The sequence below is a fragment of the Squalius cephalus genome, assembly GCF_949319135.1.
Source record: "Squalius cephalus genome assembly, chromosome: 13".
Classification (NCBI taxonomy): domain Eukaryota; kingdom Metazoa; phylum Chordata; class Actinopteri; order Cypriniformes; family Leuciscidae; genus Squalius; species Squalius cephalus.
Window position 1 is genome coordinate 18,074,690 of NC_137134.1, and position 16,207 is coordinate 18,090,896.

The following is a 16,207-nucleotide window of genomic DNA, read 5'->3' on the forward strand; positions in this document are numbered from 1 at the left end:
GCCGGCTTGGTGACATAATGTACTTATCCGGGCATGTGCGCCCAATGAACTTGTTTACCTGCTTGAAGGCACACTGGCTTCTGTGTGTGCAGGAATGTGCTACAGTTGTGATCCGTGACCCTGCTCAAACTGGAAAGGTCAAGTTTCTGTTGTAGTTGTAGAAACTTGTTTCTTGTAGATGGATAACTACACATCATGTGCTAAATAAGTAGTCTAGTGAGTAAGTAAACGGTAATTTGAACCTTGTTTATAACTCAGCATTTCTTTCCTTTTGCCCCAGGATAAACATCATGATGCTGCACATGAAATCATCGAGACCATACGGTAAGTCTGTGATGGGTATTATGGGTTTGATTTTGCACTTGTATTTGACTGCTCTGTTTGTAAAAGGTGTATTGTCAATAAAACAGTAATAATCAATGTAGTAATACCTAACATGTCTCTTCTCTTTGTCCAGCTGGGTGTGTGAAGAGATCCCAGATCTTAAGCTGGCCATGGAGAACTACGTACTTATCGACTACGACACCAAGAGGTGAGGAAATTGTCACAAAATGGTCTCATAAGCAGGGCTTGACAATAACGTTTTTGCTCACCAGTCACTGTGGCTAGTGGTTTTCCAAAGTTACTAGCCACTAGTCACTGGCCACCATTTTGACACTGATACCATGGGGAAAAACTGCTATATATATATATATATATCATATCATAATTTGACAGCAGGTATATTAGGCTGGTGTCCCTTTAAAGGGGACATATCATGCTAAATCCACTTTTTTTTAGCCTTTAAATGCATTTTGTTGTATATTTTTAGTGTTTAGAAGTATAGAAAATTTGAAATTAGTCTCTTCAGGTGTTTCGTTGATATCTTTATATTCTGTTTTGGCCTTATTTTTCAACCTGCTCCGATTTTTCTATTCTCTATGACGTTTTGTGAACAATTACGTCGCGGAACTGCCAAATAAGGACATCGACTAACGGCTCAACACTTCGAGCAATCCGCCATTTTTATTTCTCGCTACGATTTTGTAGTCCAAGCTCAAAGATGCAGAACTTACGAGAGGGTAAGTCAAAATGTTCGGTTGTTGGATGTAGTAACCCACACGCTTCATTACACCGTCTCCCAGCATCAGAACCTCTTCGAAGTGCCTGGTTGAGTTTTATTTTTAACGGAAATGTATCCATAAAGTCATTTTTGTGTGCGCGAACGCGAAGCACTTCAAGGATAACTACTTCAGCAACAACAGGGTTTTTCCTGCATTGAACTTGTTTTAGCGCCCGCCAAAGCGTTTTTTTTTTTTGTCCCGCCAAAGTCTTATTTGATCGGTGAGTAATGTAGATGAACTGCTGCGCTTGTGAGTGACAGGGCGCATGTTTAACTGAAAGAACGAGCGGAGAGAGAGACCCGGTCGCGCACGCGCTCTCTCTCTCTTCCGAGCCAGGCGAAAGTGTAAACAAGACTTCACCGTCTCCAAACAAGGCGCTGTCTTGCTCTCTCTCCCTCGCACATATTAATCAAAATAAATCGACACGGTGGTAAAAGGTCGGAAGACCAAAGTTTCACGTGGAGCATTCAGACATATTTTTTTCCTGAATTACCGTGTGAATTGTGCTAAATACGGTAAGTTGCCTTATCTTTTCTGAAAAGCGTATCTCTGCTATCAAACTACAAAAATGGCCGAATGGGGTGGAGTTGAACCGAGTGTCACCTCTACAACCTGGAGAGGGGGCGGGGTATGACGTGTCTCATTTGCATTTAAAAAGATCGCACCAAAACGAGTTGCTCTCAGACGCACATCAGAAAAGGGGTAGAAAAGGGGCCTGTGGAGCTATAATAATGAGGAATTCAGACCCAAGCATTGCAGTTCCGCTTTATATAGACCACAAATATATGATTTATATGTAAAAAGGAACGATTTAAAAGCATGATATGTCTCCTTTAAGACCTGACGCACTGATCCATGATACTGTTGCACATGCATTTTCTTTGTCACCTGTTTACATCACTTAAAATAAAACTCACTGTGTTTGTGAATACTCACCAAGATCGGCATTTTGACATTTTGTGTGTATTTGACCTTTTTCTCTGCTTATTGCGCTTAAACAATCTCAATTTAGTACTGAGAGGCAGCTTTGTTTGCACGCACATTAGATGCGAGCACAAAATCTGCGGGAACGAGTAAAATTATGCAGAATTCAAGCCCTGTAACACCAACAATATTAATAAAATTCAACTTGGCAAAGTGGCTAGTAGAAGTGACTGCATTACACACCACTGCTGAAATCCACCCCCATTTGGCGAGTTGGTGGGTGTTAATAGCCGCTTTCCGACCGGAGGAACCTTTTCACAGTTCCTAGAACTATTGCCTATAGTACCCGGATGTCGGCGTGTTCGCACCGCAGGAACTAGGAACGATTTTAGTTCTAGGAACTCCATTTGTAGGAACTAATTTAGGTCCTACTTCAGAGTAGGGTCTAAACCAGCACTATAGGAACTACCCGTGACGTTAGTGTACGCTGATGACCGAACGCACGCAAAACACCAGCACCCGCCATTTTTTAAAACAGATAGAATGTAAACCAACACACAGATGATAGCCTATATATTTACTCCATAAACTAACTATACAAACATGGAAAACAGTGATAGATGGGTCTCTAAACCTTTATGCTGAAGAGAAAATCCAACGCAACTTTGATGGGACCAAGCCAAACATGATTATGTTTATCTGCCCAGCTAGCAACACTGGACATCAACCACACGGCATAGGCTAATAACCTTTTTTCATATACTGTCTACTTTCTATAACAGTTCTATCTAATAACATATTAAACAGTACTGTTAGACAGATCGCTAACTAATAAACACAGAGAATGCGAGCATTGTTTGCTCTGGCGTTCTCAGCGCCGCCAAAATAAAGGTCCGTCGCGCCGTCAAAATAAAAGTCGCCGTGCTTGCGTCACTCCCTTACCCCTCCTACCAGTTCCTATGGCCACTTGGCCAGTGCGAACGCAAACAGCAAAACCGAGTTTGGGGGAGAGTAGTTCTTAGAACTGTTTAGAAGTGGACAGTTCCTAGAACTAAGTTCCTGTAACTACTTGGTCGGAAAGCGGCTAATGTCAAGCCCTGCTCATACGTATGGTCCATTAGGTGTCATTAAAAAACAAAGCTTTAAAAATAATAATTATTATGATTCTTATTATTGATGTAGTTGTAATGCTAATAATAATAATTGTATTATTTATTTTATGATTAAAAGTGCCATTTGTACGAGCTAATAAAAATATTGTAATGCAATAGTTTTGTGAAAGTAAAATCAGTTTCTGTGAAGTTTGCCAAGTTTGTGTTTTTTCTTGCAGCTTTGAGAGTATGCAGAGACTGTGTGATAAGTACAACAGAGCCATTGACAGCATTCACCAACTGGTACGTCAAGTCTTTCTCGCTGACAACAGATGATTTTTGCCTCAAACAAAGTGTTAAACTGTGTTTGTGTGTTGCAGTGGAAAGGGACAACCCAACCCATGAAACTGAACAAGCGGCCTTCCAACGGCCTGCTGCGTCACATCCTGCAGCAGGTCTACAACCACTCCGTCACCGACCCGGAGAAACTCAACAACTACGAGCCGTTCTCTCCCGAGGTGTACGGAGAGACCTCCTTCGACCTGGTGGCCCAGATCATTGATGAGATGGAGATGATGGAAGAAGACACCTTTGTGGATTTGGGCAGTGGTCAGTAATGAGGGCCGATTCGATGGGGGCCCTAAAGTACATTGCAAATCTGAAAACACAACTTCAAAATTCACTTCAATAAAATTTTAAGCAGCTTAAAATTGAATGTCCAATAAAAACACAAAAGCGAATTGTGAGCTACAAATCGGAAAACTCAACCGGGAATTCAAAAACGCAACAGTAAACAGGGCTGGGTTAAAAAAATAGATTTCTCGATTTTAATCAATTCTCATTTTTATGAACCCACATTGATTCTTAAATCCCAAGAGTCGATCTTTTGCTCTATGCTGTTTTCATTTGGTGAATGAATAGAACTCCCATCCAATAAATTGCAAGTTTTGTTACTTTTGATATGAAACAAAGTCTCAGCTTTCAAATTCTTGTCAATTTATTACGAAATTCAAACAATAAATACCGCTTTGGCGTTCTTTAATGCGTCGTGACAGATCTCTTCCGCTTTACTACTAGTTACAGCACCAAATAAACATGAATGAACATCAGAAGGTATGTTGAAAGATACAGTACAACGCACCGAAATCATTATCATGTTATCATTATCATAACATTATCACTGTGGAAAGACGTCGATAAAACAGCTTGTTAATGTCACGACAGCTCACAACAGCGAATTCACTACTAAATTGGTATAAACGGGCCTTGAGTAGCAGTTTAAGATTGAAAGTCCAATAATGTCCAGTCGGTTTTTGCTTGAATTGCAGGGGTTGGTCAGGTAGTCCTGCAGGTCGCTGCAGCCACCAACTGTAAACACTACTTCGGCGTGGAGAAAGCAGACACTCCAGCAACCTATGCAGAGGTACCAACAGGAAGCCGAAATTAAATACCCTGACATAACCCTGGATTTTGCGCTAATCTTTATATCTGAATGTTGTTTACAGTCAATGGACAAAGAGTTTAAGAGGTGGATGAAGTGGTATGGCAAAAAACATGGGGAGTACACGGTGAGTGTGTGTTCTGGTGATGCGCCAAAACGCATCCCCAGTGTGTTCGTTTATTAAAACAAATGTTATTACTTGTGAAAACTTCAGTATTGTGACTAATCCATGCATACTTGATGTCGTTCGGTCTTGTGTGGCAGTTGGAAAGGGGAGATTTCCTGTCAGAAGAATGGAAGGAACGAATAGCCAGCACAAGGTATGATCACATACAGACTACCGTATTTTCCGGACTATAAGTCGCTCCGGAGTATAAGTCGCATCAGTCAAAAAATGCGTCATGAAGAGGAAAAAAACATATATAAGTCGCACTGGACTATAAGTCGCATTTATTTAGAAATTTATTTCACAAAATCCAAGACCAAGAACAGACATTTAATCTGGAAAGGCAAGTTATTCAACTACACAGAACAACAGGCTGAATAACGTTAGGTGTCCGGTATGTTAACGCAACACATTAACAGTTATTCAGCTACACGATAACATTAAGAACATATACCTGGGAGGCTGAATAGGCTAAATTAACATAAGCCAGCGAGCCCAACAAGCAAGTTACCAATAAACAAGTTCACCAAGCTCCCGCGATCTCATTCCACATCATTTTCTTCATCCTTGGCGTCGCTTTTGAACAACTCCGCCAACTAGAGCGCCCTCTCGCGGCTGTAGACGGTAATGTTTTCTCTTGGTTCATCTCAGTCTGAATTAATTTTGATATATAAGTCGCACCTGAATATAAGTCGCAGGACCAGCCAAACTATGAAAAAAAGTGCGACTTATAGTCCGGAAAATACGGTAGTTAAATGCTTATAAACCTGATTATAACCAGAGCATCTTTCCAAGTAATGTTCGTTTTTTTGACATGTTACATTTTCATCATTAATTCTTCATAATTCAGAACCGTTTGCATGTTGTACATAACGTCTTGTGTAAGGATGTAGTGTGATGTGCTCTTTTGCAGTGTTATTTTTGTGAATAACTTTGCCTTTGGTCCTGAGGTGGACCACCAGCTGAAGGAACGATTCGCCAACATGAAGGAAGGTTTGTGGTGTCATCATTGTGGTCTTGTTAAAAAAAGACTAAATAATGAGTAGGACTGCACAGCTAGTTAAATCAAATTAATTGTTTAGCATGAGCGCTGCTGTTTCCATGTTTATTTTTGGGAAATCATGTTAAATGTTTTAATTGCTATTCAAATTGCTATTGAAATCATCACATTTGGTGCAGTCCTAACTTGAAGTAAACTGCACAGCTGCTTACGTTTGAAAAAGAAAGGGCTCTGTGTCAGAGTAACTCTAAGGCACCTGTGTCAACATGTCATGCTTGACCTTTGACCCCAGACAGACTTGTTTTTTAGTTTGCATTGACTTACAGATGTCAAAGAGATGAATATGTGCTTAGATTTTCTCCTCGGTGTTACCTGGCTGAATTTCAGTCTCGTTTCTTTCAGGTGGAAAAATTGTATCCTCAAAACCTTTTGCACCTCTTAACTTCAGAATAAACAGCCGAAACTTAAGCGGTAAGTATAAAAGTTTGCACAACACGATTCCCCTACAAAAAGATGGTACCATGGTTAAAAAAAAAAAAAAAAGGAGAGAGAGAGAATTTACTATCATGGTAGTTTCTCGACTATTTAAAGTGTTTGGTGGTTATTCTCTGATACATTTTTATAAGTGTTAAGGTGTCGTCACATTTGCGATATTTCGCTCATTAAAAAAAAAATTGTCAATAGTGTAGCGAAGCACAGCTCAACAGAAGTCACTTTCAAACCATGAAGCTTTCTATTGGTCAACGCGGCAAATTCATGTGAAAAAATTCAACCTCATGCGAAATCTGTGTGGGGAAATCTTTCGCCCTCACGCAAATTTCCCGATTTCTGCCAGCAAACAAGTCCTTGAGTTGTTGAGCTGCCGCAAAACCATGGTCCAGTTAGTGTTACCACAGTAAATGATGGTGATTTGTAGATTGAAAAGCCTTCTGTCTGTATCGTTGCGCAGGGGTTCGTTTGTCAGGATCTGCTCTAGTAAGCTTGTGCTGTGCTGGTGTTTGAACATTGAGCCGAATGGATAAATCAAGCCTGAAAACTCAGCGAATTCAGCACCACCATTGATAATTATGGTAGTCAACACTGCGAATTTGTGTGGGGAAAAGGGTTGTAACGGTATATTTTCACGGTATGATAATCGTCTCAGAAAATATCACGGTTTCACGGTATACGGGATTAAACAGTCATTATTATCATAATCATCAGCCACAATTACCCTTAAATGAATGAATGCAGATAGGCCTTTTTGGTTGAACATATGGTTTATTATAACACTTTTTTTGAATGAAAAAAACCTTCTGGAAGTGTGAGTCTACCTTTTGAAAAAATAAAGCTGCACATCTCCCATTTGAACAAAATAAGGAATACGTTATTTATTAAATGGGAACTGAAATGTGGGATATAACTTAGATGGGGCAAACTAATTCCCATTTTTATAATAGACAAAAACATGTCTAATCAATTGAATTCATAAAACCGTAACTTATTTTTATTCTTAATTTAGTCATTATTATTTAAGATAATAGAGTCTTATGAAATGTATTTTATTTCCTCAGAAATTCTGGGTTGTCTGATATAATTGGTCTGGATTCTATGATTTAATACAAATATATTATTGAAAATGCCAGATGAAATGTAACAACTTTTGTTGGTCTGCAGACTCTACACAACAGAGGTTTACTAAATAAAATAAAATAAATTCTTAAATCAACTTTATTGTTGTTATAACTTTAAGTTGACTACATTCTATTGTACAATAGTAATATATTTCAGTCATTATTTCTAATAATGACTAATCAAGCTAAACTGAACTTTTATTTTGAAAGGTTGTACTAAACTCCTTTGAGTTTCAGTCAGAGTGTATTTGACGATGATTCTTTTAAATAAAAATATGAAATGCTCATTAAGTTCTCTCAGAGCAGCTCTGGATATGTTCATGTTCACGTCCTCATAGTGAGTTAAACGGCAGACGCTTTAAACACCATGAGCGTCACATACTTGAGTATGTACTAGGTGAAACGGCGTTGCTCATTCACACAGACACGCAGAACAAGCAAAATATATAGTCTTTTGCGCTGTATATTCATAGACACGCATATATTTATTTATTTATTTATTTAATCATCAATCTTTTGCCATTTTACGTGACATCTGCGTTATATTGTAAATTCCCTCTGCAACTACAACCCTCGGCCATAAATGGAACATGCCTTTATCTGCACGGAGGGACGGTGTCTGCGAATATGGGAGAACACGTTCAACGTATTTCCTCCTTTTGCAGCCACTCTTCGCGTTCGTTTTTCGGATACCCAAAGTATTTCCCCACTGCAGATTTTAACTTTTTTTTTTCGCCGGCGGATAGAGATTAGAATTCGCAGCCTCTGTCTCAGACATTTTATCCGCTGTACATGTATGGGTGGAGTCTAAGCAGTCAAGTGGAAAGAAGTTGCATATGCGCAGGTGAGATCTGGTCACGATATGATAATCGTACATGTCAGTATCGCGATAAACCGCCATACCGGTATACCTTTACAACCCTAGTGGGGAAGTCTTTCGCCCCTTGCATGAAATTCCTGAACACAAAGATTCCTATTAGACTGCTCACGAAACAATACATTTGATGAGTAATATTCTTTTTTTGTGTTTTTGTTAAGATATTGGCACAATAATGAGAGTAGTTGAACTGTCCCCTCTGAGGGGATCTGTGTCGTGGACGGGGAAGCCAGTGTCGTACTATCTGCATACAATAGACCGCACCGTAGTAAGTTCCCTTTTATTCATGTCACATTGGTTCTGTTGTTCCTCTTGGTGTACAATGGGAGTCTTATTTGCGTTAGCCTTTATTGCCAGGCAATTGGCATTAAGCACACAGAGCACCCTAAAACTTCTTTGAGTATTATATTTCACATGTATGTATGTATATTGATCTCTAACCAAACGCTTTTTCTTTTTGCAGCTTGAAAACTATTTTTCTAGTCTCAAAAATCCTAAACTCAGGGTAAGATTGTCGTGTTTGATTGGCATGTTGTTTGATGATTTTTTTTTTTTGGTCCAAAATATCTTGCTAAATCTCTTCCCACAACACATGCGGTGTGTTTTTGGTTCCAGGAGGAGCAGGAGGCAACCAGAAGGCGGCAGCAGAAGGACAGTAAGGAGAATAAGAGCAACACCACCACCCCAACCAAGCCCAAGGAGCACAAGGTTGACCTTCAGGAATCGCATAAATATGCTATTCATTTATTTCATATGTATTTGTCTATACGTTTATTTAAAATCAATAATTTTTTTATTTTTTTTTTATTGATTAAATTGTCTTTGCCGTGTACCTCAAACGCAGCATGAGTCGGGTGGTGAGGAGATCCGCTCGAACTCGCATGTGCCCGTGAAGCCTTCTCCCAAACCCCGCCGGGCCAAACTGCTGGCCAGGGGCCGCAAGCTCGGCAACAGGAAGCGCGGGCGGCCCAAGAAGGCTGCCACTACCACCGCAGCCGAGCGCAAGAGCAAGAAGAGCCAGAGCGCCCTTGATCTGCTTCATGCCAAGACCCTCTCAGCGGCCCCCGCTCAGGGTGAGACACTAATCTAAAATCAGGCTTTTCATGGTAATTGAACAGCATTGTTACCCTTGACATTAACTTGTACTTTCGGTCGATCCACAGATGTGTACAGGTCACCTCAGAGTCCGTTCTATCAGCTACCTCCCAAAGTGCAGCATTATACATCAAGTCAGCTTCTCATGGGCCCCACTCCACCAGGCCTGCAGGCTCTTCTTGGTAATTTCACTCAGCCTCACTTCTCCTTCCATATTTAACACGAGGAGATCCATTTCAGTTCCACAGACATGCATTTCTGCTCTAGTTACATAGTCAGTCGCCCAGTTAACGTAAACTGCCTCGTTCGTGCTCTAGATAACGTGAAAGTCCAGTACCTGCAGTTCATGGCCTACATGAAGACACCACAGTACCGCACCAACCTGCAGCAAGCTCTTGAGCAGGAAAAGGTAAATCTGTCTCTTAGAATATATATTCTATATTAATAATATATTATAATGAAGTATATAATTATAAATATATATATATATATTAGGGCTGGGTAAAAAATATCGATTTCTCGATTTTAATCGATTCTCATTTTTATGAAACAATATCGATTCTTAAATCCCAAGAATCGATTAGTCATCCTGTTTTCAGTTGATGAATGGATCATTGTTGCGCACATCCCATCCAATAAATCGCAATAATCTTTGTGCTTTGTTATTACTGATATGAAACAAAGTCTCAGATTTCAAATTACGTCCATTTTCTTACGAAATTCAAAAACATAATTACCGTTTTGGCGCTGTTGCGTGAGATCGCTCCGACGCAGCTCAGCTCAAGAGAAGCAACGGAAGCAACTCTTCCGCCTTAATAACACCAGTTACAGCGCGAAATAAACATGAATGAGCATCTGAAAGTGTGTTAAAAGATAGAGTACAACTTATCGAAGTCCGTATCATGTCTCATGGAATCGCTCAATCAGTGTTTCAACCGTGGAAAGACGTTAGTAAACAATGTCATGTAACGTCACATTTACCTCAGAAAAAACATATCCACTGACCATAAACTCGTTAGTCAGCTAGGAAAGTTAACTCTAGAGAGGAGCATTTTGTTAAATATATGCACCATATTATATAATCATTATAATTTTTAATGTTCTTCAATATTTAATGCATGTTTGGATAAATCTGGAAAGTTTTTTATGACAGCCATCATTTAAAATTTTATATAATTTCATATAACTTTATTATTATAAAAATAAATAAAAGTGTATTTTAAGTGTTTGTATACAAATCAGTTAATTTTTACTTTCAATATTATAGTAGGCTAATGAAGCCTATAGGCTAGCCTACCACTGACTCCCATAATTTACAGCATTAGTTAAGAGATTTGTTTTCCTTGAGAAAATTTGCAATGTATTGTACCTGATATCCAAAATAATCGATATTGAATCGAATCGAATCGTAATCGAAATCGAATCGAATTGCAAGCTTGTGAATCGAAATCGAATCGAATTGTGAAATTTGTGTCAATACCCAGCCCTAATATATATATATATATATATATATATATATATATATATATATGTGTGTGTGTGTGCGTTATATTTAAGAATTTTAATAAATTATCTTTTTTGTACATTTATTAAAAAAATATATATATATTTGGTAGTCAGTCTTGTGAATTTGTGAGCTCAGCAAATAAATGGACTTTAAATGTTTTTTTTGTCATAACGTTATTGTTTCTTTTCTCCTCCCAGCTGAGACACACAGAACTATCCGGTCAAGCCCAACAGCTGCTCAATGCTTGTAATACCCATAAGGAGAGGATCAGAGACCTTTTCCAGTCTAAACTGGAGGAGGTAAGACTTTTCTCAACCTAGTGATCTGCCTACATAGACAGCACATATTAAGTCAATAATATGTAGGCATCAGAGCTGAATTTAAATCCTTCCGCCTGTGTCACAGCTGGGCGTGAAGGCGGTAACCGTGGAGGACCTGGTACAAGCTCAGAAGGAGATCACAGCCCACAACATGCAGCTGAGGGAACAAACCAAACAGCTGGAGAAGGACATGACAGAGCTCCGCGATCAGAGCCTGGTGCTGGTGAGTGATCCGATATAAACCATCATGCCCTGCCTCAACAGAGCAGAAGGATGCTTATGATTCAGAAATGGCAGATTTGGAACTAAACTCCCATTGCGCATATGTTTGTCAGCTGAAGGCTCGGTGTGAGGAGCTCAAGCTAGACTGGGGGTCTCTGTGTTTGGAGACTCTGTTGAAAGAAAAAGCTGCATTACGAAGACAAATCTCAGAGAAACAGCGCCACTGTCTGGAGCTCCAGGTAACTCGCATACACGCTTTATTCAGTCAGCTCAGAGCAAACAGGCCATGGCATATTTTAGTTTCACAATTGATGTGTGTTAAAGTTGTGGCATGCTGATACGTGGTGAAAGTTTGATTCTGGCATGAAACATGCCGAAATCCCATTTTGGCCTCTGATAACTTCCTGTTTCTCCACTATTTCTGTTTAATAAAGGCAGGTAAACCCTGCCGATACATGTGTCCGAGCTATGGCATGTTGATCCTTTATACACATGAAGGAATGCACACGCTCAGGCCTGCAACATGCCACAATCACATTTTCCCTATCTGGATTCAAGAGACTTAAATCATACTTAAGATTTTCCACAAAGCACATTAGAAAGTGACTCCGAATTGAATGTGAAAGACACAACAGAAATCAATAAAAATAATAAATAAATCAAAAACTGTAAATGTTATTTGGATCAATTACTGACATTTTTTAAATGTTCTGACAACAGCTTGTTTACAGAAGAATGAACTAGCTCCTAAAGGGATATTTTTACCATGAGCATTACGGGTTGGCTCTGTCTGCATTTATATCAACGGCTCCCCCTGGTGTTTCTTTGCAGATCAGCATTGTTGAACTAGAGAAGAGCCAGAGGCAGCAAGAGCTCCTACAGCTCAAGTCGTCCTACAGCCCGTGTGAGGTGTCCCCCTACCGAAAGGCCCTCCCTTGCCCAGAGACCCGGCCCACACTGGATTCCGACACTCCCAGACTTACCCCACAACCCTCTGCGGGACTCAACGGCCTCAGTCCCGAGCTATCCATCAATGGCACGTCCTCGCCGGGTTATGAGAGAGGCGGTGGAAGTGGAATGGGCAAAAATGAACTCCTCACCCGCTACCTGCCCATTTCTCCTGACCATGAAATTGTGCCGCCCACCCCAGACTCGAGAACCAGGCAGCTAGGGCAACCCCTGCCCGACTACACCCGCTTTTCTCCAGCCAAGATCGCCCTCCGTAGGCACCTCAATCAAGATTCAGCTGCCAATCAATTTAGAGCCCTTGGCAACATCCACCGGTGAGTAGTAATAACACGTTTAGTTGACTAAGTGCTTGTCGATTAGTCACTGATCACTCACGGGTGTTTTCAGGGGCGACATTGTTGCTGTTTCATCTCCAACTCTGGGATTAAAACAGGCTTGCTCTTCACCCAATTCATCTGATATTCAAACGACCACCACACCCAAGAGCACAGATAGGGTAACTAATGTGTATTTGTGTTTATGGAAACCCCTTTTTGAAAATGCAGCAAATGTTGAGCGTCTCTTTCCCAATTACAGGCCGATAAGGAAAAGAGCCCGGCTGCTCCCGGCGACACTATAACCAGTCTACCAATAAGCATCCCCCTCAGCACTGTGCATCCCAGTAAACTTCCTGTCAGCATCCCACTGGCCAGCGTGGTGCTGCCGAACCGTGCAGAAAGACTGGTGCGTATCTATGTGGGCGGAAGTGATGATACACGATCTTGTGGATGTTTCTTGCCCACATTTCAGCATTAATTTAAGCTGTTTTCTTTTGCCAGAGGAGCACTCCTAGTCCAGTTTCAAATCCAGCTGGACAGAGCAATGGCAAGGCACCTCTCACGCCTACCTCAGGTACAGCTGCTTTGTTTTTTGTAACCAAGGCCTATTGGTTATCTTTTGGTATGTTTTAAATTTAAAGTCAGCATAACATGGAAATTCACCCTATCTCTTTTATAAATTCATGATATTGTTCTTATTGTGAATGATTTGACACGACAATCAAGCATGCAATGTGTGTTCGAGTCCGACTTGTGACCTTTCCTGATCCCATTTTCCCCATCATTTCCTGTGCTTTCTTTTCTCTCGTGATCAGCTAAATTGGCAAAATGGTCAAAGGTCTGCTTTTTTAGACCTCATAAACCAGATGTTCAAAAATAAGGTCTAATCTAACATCATCCATCCATCCATGTAGGTGATTTACATAAGTTATCTTCTAAATCAAAATCTGTTTCCTCTTAGGGTACTCCTCCAGCTCAGGATTGGTTAATGGCTGTCACTCTGCCATGTTGACCGAGGACCAAGACTGTGACACCGCATCCCCTCCCCCTCACAGCATACCTATCATGGGGCTTCAGCCCCGCGGCTCTGGCCTCAGTCCTCCACTGGGCACCGGAGGTGTGCTGCAGTATGCCGATGGCCCACCGAGGCTTCCACCCGAGGACGGCCATGACCGCCAGGGCCACGAATCCGACACAGAGCCCTTGGACAGCGAGGCCCGTCGCCGTATTTTTTTCTCCTCGTCCTCTTCTTCCTCTTCGTCTTCATCCTCCACTGGAGGCTCGAGGCTGCACCATGGGTCGGTAAAGCAGGGTCACCATCATCACAATAAGCACCATCACCACCACCACCATAATCATCACTCTCCAAGTTCTCATAGCCAAGAGGGGCGGAAGCGCGGCCGGCGGAAGCGCAGCTCCTCCGGGGTCATGCCCATGAGCGGCTCCCCTAAAAGAAGGGCGTTTCCGGGTCTGGGCTGCCCAAGCCATTCCTCTGGATCGCCGCTTAATATCAATTCTATGGTGAGTGGCCAAAAACAATGGCGGCTGTTAGTATTGCTCAAACTTACGATTGGCCTCAAATCGGACTCAAAGTATTCTTTCTTTTACCAGGTGAACAACATAAACCAGCCTTTGGAGATCTCCGCCATCTCTTCCCCGGAGCAATCAGGCCGAAGCCCATGCGGGCCAGATCTAGATCAGCCTCCCGTGCTCAAAAGAGAGCGTCCCCTGGAGCTCAACACAGGTCGCTATTCCTCCACCCCTAGTTCGGACGAAGAGGGCACCAATTACGCTCCAGACACCTCTAGTTCAAGCCGGTAATATATTTTTCCTTTTCAAATCCAGTTCATTGGTCTTTAAACTTTGTGGAATATATGGTTGATTCATTTAGTACCTTTATTGTTTTCTCTTTTAGAATTGAACGGAAAATTGCCACAATTTCCTTAGACCGAGATGGACCTATGAGAGATGTGGACAGGGGTAAGTGGTAGGGCTGGGCGGTATATCGAGTTTGTACGATATATCGATATATTTTTTTAGAAACGATATGGAATGAGGCAGTACCATTTATTTCGATACAGTAGTTTGATTCGAGCATACATGAAAAATAGCGGAGGACGCAGTGTGAGCTGCTGCAGTGGAAGTACATAGTACAATTTGTCCTAAACATGACACAAGCTTATATTAAAGGAGAACTCCAGTCAATTTTAACATTGAGCTCATTTTTTTGTCAATTTGGAGTGCTGTCAGTACAGAGAACAACGACAAAAATCGGTGTTGCCTACACCGTGTTATCCTCTTTTTAAAATTTGCACCCTGTTGACTTCAATGGGGCAATATTTAAACCTGCTTTTAGCCTCTTAACATCCTTGATGTGTCATTACAAGTGCACAGGTCATGTGAGTGATTCCTTCAGAGTGAACGTGGGTGAATCTGACTGCAGTAGATATGAAAGATATTAATAAAAGTGATGTTAATTCAGCCAGCGCACATACCTGTATTTTCTTCCTGTTTTCGGTCAAAGTCCACAGTAATCGATTGTCGAGTTCACAGGTACTAAACCTATGCGCGTGAACTCAACAATCGATTACTGTGGACTTCGACCGGAGTTCTGCCCCATTGAAGTCAACGGTGCAAATTTTAAAAAGAGGATAACAAGGTGTAGGCAACACCGCTTTTTGTCGTTGTTCTCTGTACTGACAGCACTCCAAATTTACAAAAAAATGAGCTCAATGTTAAAATTGACTGGAGTTCTCCTTTAAGGGCTTCAAAATAACTGGTAAGATATAGTTAATAAGTTTAAAGCAGCTTGCCCTGTCAGATGCTCTGACAGATACTGTTGCTGACTGACAGATAAACACTTGCGCTGTTTAATGCGTTTGAGATGTGGTGCTTTCCTCAGTGCTTAACTTACATTTCACAGGTATATTCTCCATCTGTAAATGTTAGAAAGTCAAACAAATATGTCCATTTCACTGTCAGGAGAGGACGAGCCCTTTGCAAGTGAATCTCCGCTAAAATTCTAGCTTCCGTGAATGAGCGCCACCGCGCGCATTCGCGCTGAACAGACGGAGCACAATAGAATAGTAGCGCAATAATTCTGACTAAATATACATACTGCTAAAATATTTGTTGTTGGAGACAATAAATGTGCCATATGTGGAATTTTAGTAAATATATTTTTATGAAAGTGACCATTATAATGGGGTAATCAAATGCAGGCTAATATAGGGTGAATTCAGGTTGATTGGGACACATTTTGCCATTTGAAGTGACTGGAAAAAAGTGTCCCAATCAACCTGCATTCACCAATTGGTTTGTGCTTTTGTTTTTATTTTCATTTTTAGTTTAGCCTGAAAAGCAAAAGCATTATCTTTGTTTTTAGATTGTGAATGTTACAATGTTAGAATGTAATGTGAATTTAACTACCTTTTTGCACATAATATATTGCATAGCCTACATTACATTCACTATATTTGTTTCCATATCCGTCAGTATCAACATTGTTTGTAGGATATCATTGGGCAGGATGTGAAATAATTTATTTTTTTAATAAATACAG

The 16,207-nt window shown here is 40.8% G+C and overlaps 1 protein-coding gene across 3 annotated transcripts in view; it reads left to right on the top strand.

The window, feature by feature from the left end:
- Positions 1-16,207, top strand: part of dot1l (DOT1-like histone H3K79 methyltransferase) — a 28,993-nt gene that overhangs the window by 5,551 nt on the left and 7,235 nt on the right. The window contains exons 2-26 of one of the 3 annotated variants that reach the window (XM_079890247.1): positions 281-324; positions 458-532; positions 3,358-3,421; positions 3,499-3,727; positions 4,447-4,541; positions 4,624-4,686; positions 4,824-4,879; positions 5,639-5,718; positions 6,128-6,196; positions 8,377-8,483; positions 8,679-8,720; positions 8,831-8,923; positions 9,054-9,288; positions 9,379-9,492; positions 9,628-9,719; positions 11,015-11,116; positions 11,223-11,360; positions 11,473-11,598; positions 12,191-12,642; positions 12,716-12,824; positions 12,905-13,051; positions 13,147-13,219; positions 13,607-14,166; positions 14,257-14,462; positions 14,561-14,625. In XM_079890247.1, coding sequence (XP_079746373.1) covers positions 281-324; positions 458-532; positions 3,358-3,421; positions 3,499-3,727; positions 4,447-4,541; positions 4,624-4,686; positions 4,824-4,879; positions 5,639-5,718; positions 6,128-6,196; positions 8,377-8,483; positions 8,679-8,720; positions 8,831-8,923; positions 9,054-9,288; positions 9,379-9,492; positions 9,628-9,719; positions 11,015-11,116; positions 11,223-11,360; positions 11,473-11,598; positions 12,191-12,642; positions 12,716-12,824; positions 12,905-13,051; positions 13,147-13,219; positions 13,607-14,166; positions 14,257-14,462; positions 14,561-14,625 — 3,436 coding nt within the window. Of the gene's footprint in view, positions 1-280; positions 325-457; positions 533-3,357; positions 3,422-3,498; positions 3,728-4,446; positions 4,542-4,623; positions 4,687-4,823; positions 4,880-5,638; positions 5,719-6,127; positions 6,197-8,376; positions 8,484-8,678; positions 8,721-8,830; positions 8,924-9,053; positions 9,289-9,378; positions 9,493-9,627; positions 9,720-11,014; positions 11,117-11,222; positions 11,361-11,472; positions 11,599-12,190; positions 12,643-12,715; positions 12,825-12,904; positions 13,052-13,146; positions 13,220-13,606; positions 14,167-14,256; positions 14,463-14,560; positions 14,626-16,207 lie in introns of those variants that run through there. The other 2 variants (XM_079890248.1, XM_079890249.1) reach the window with 2 other exon arrangements.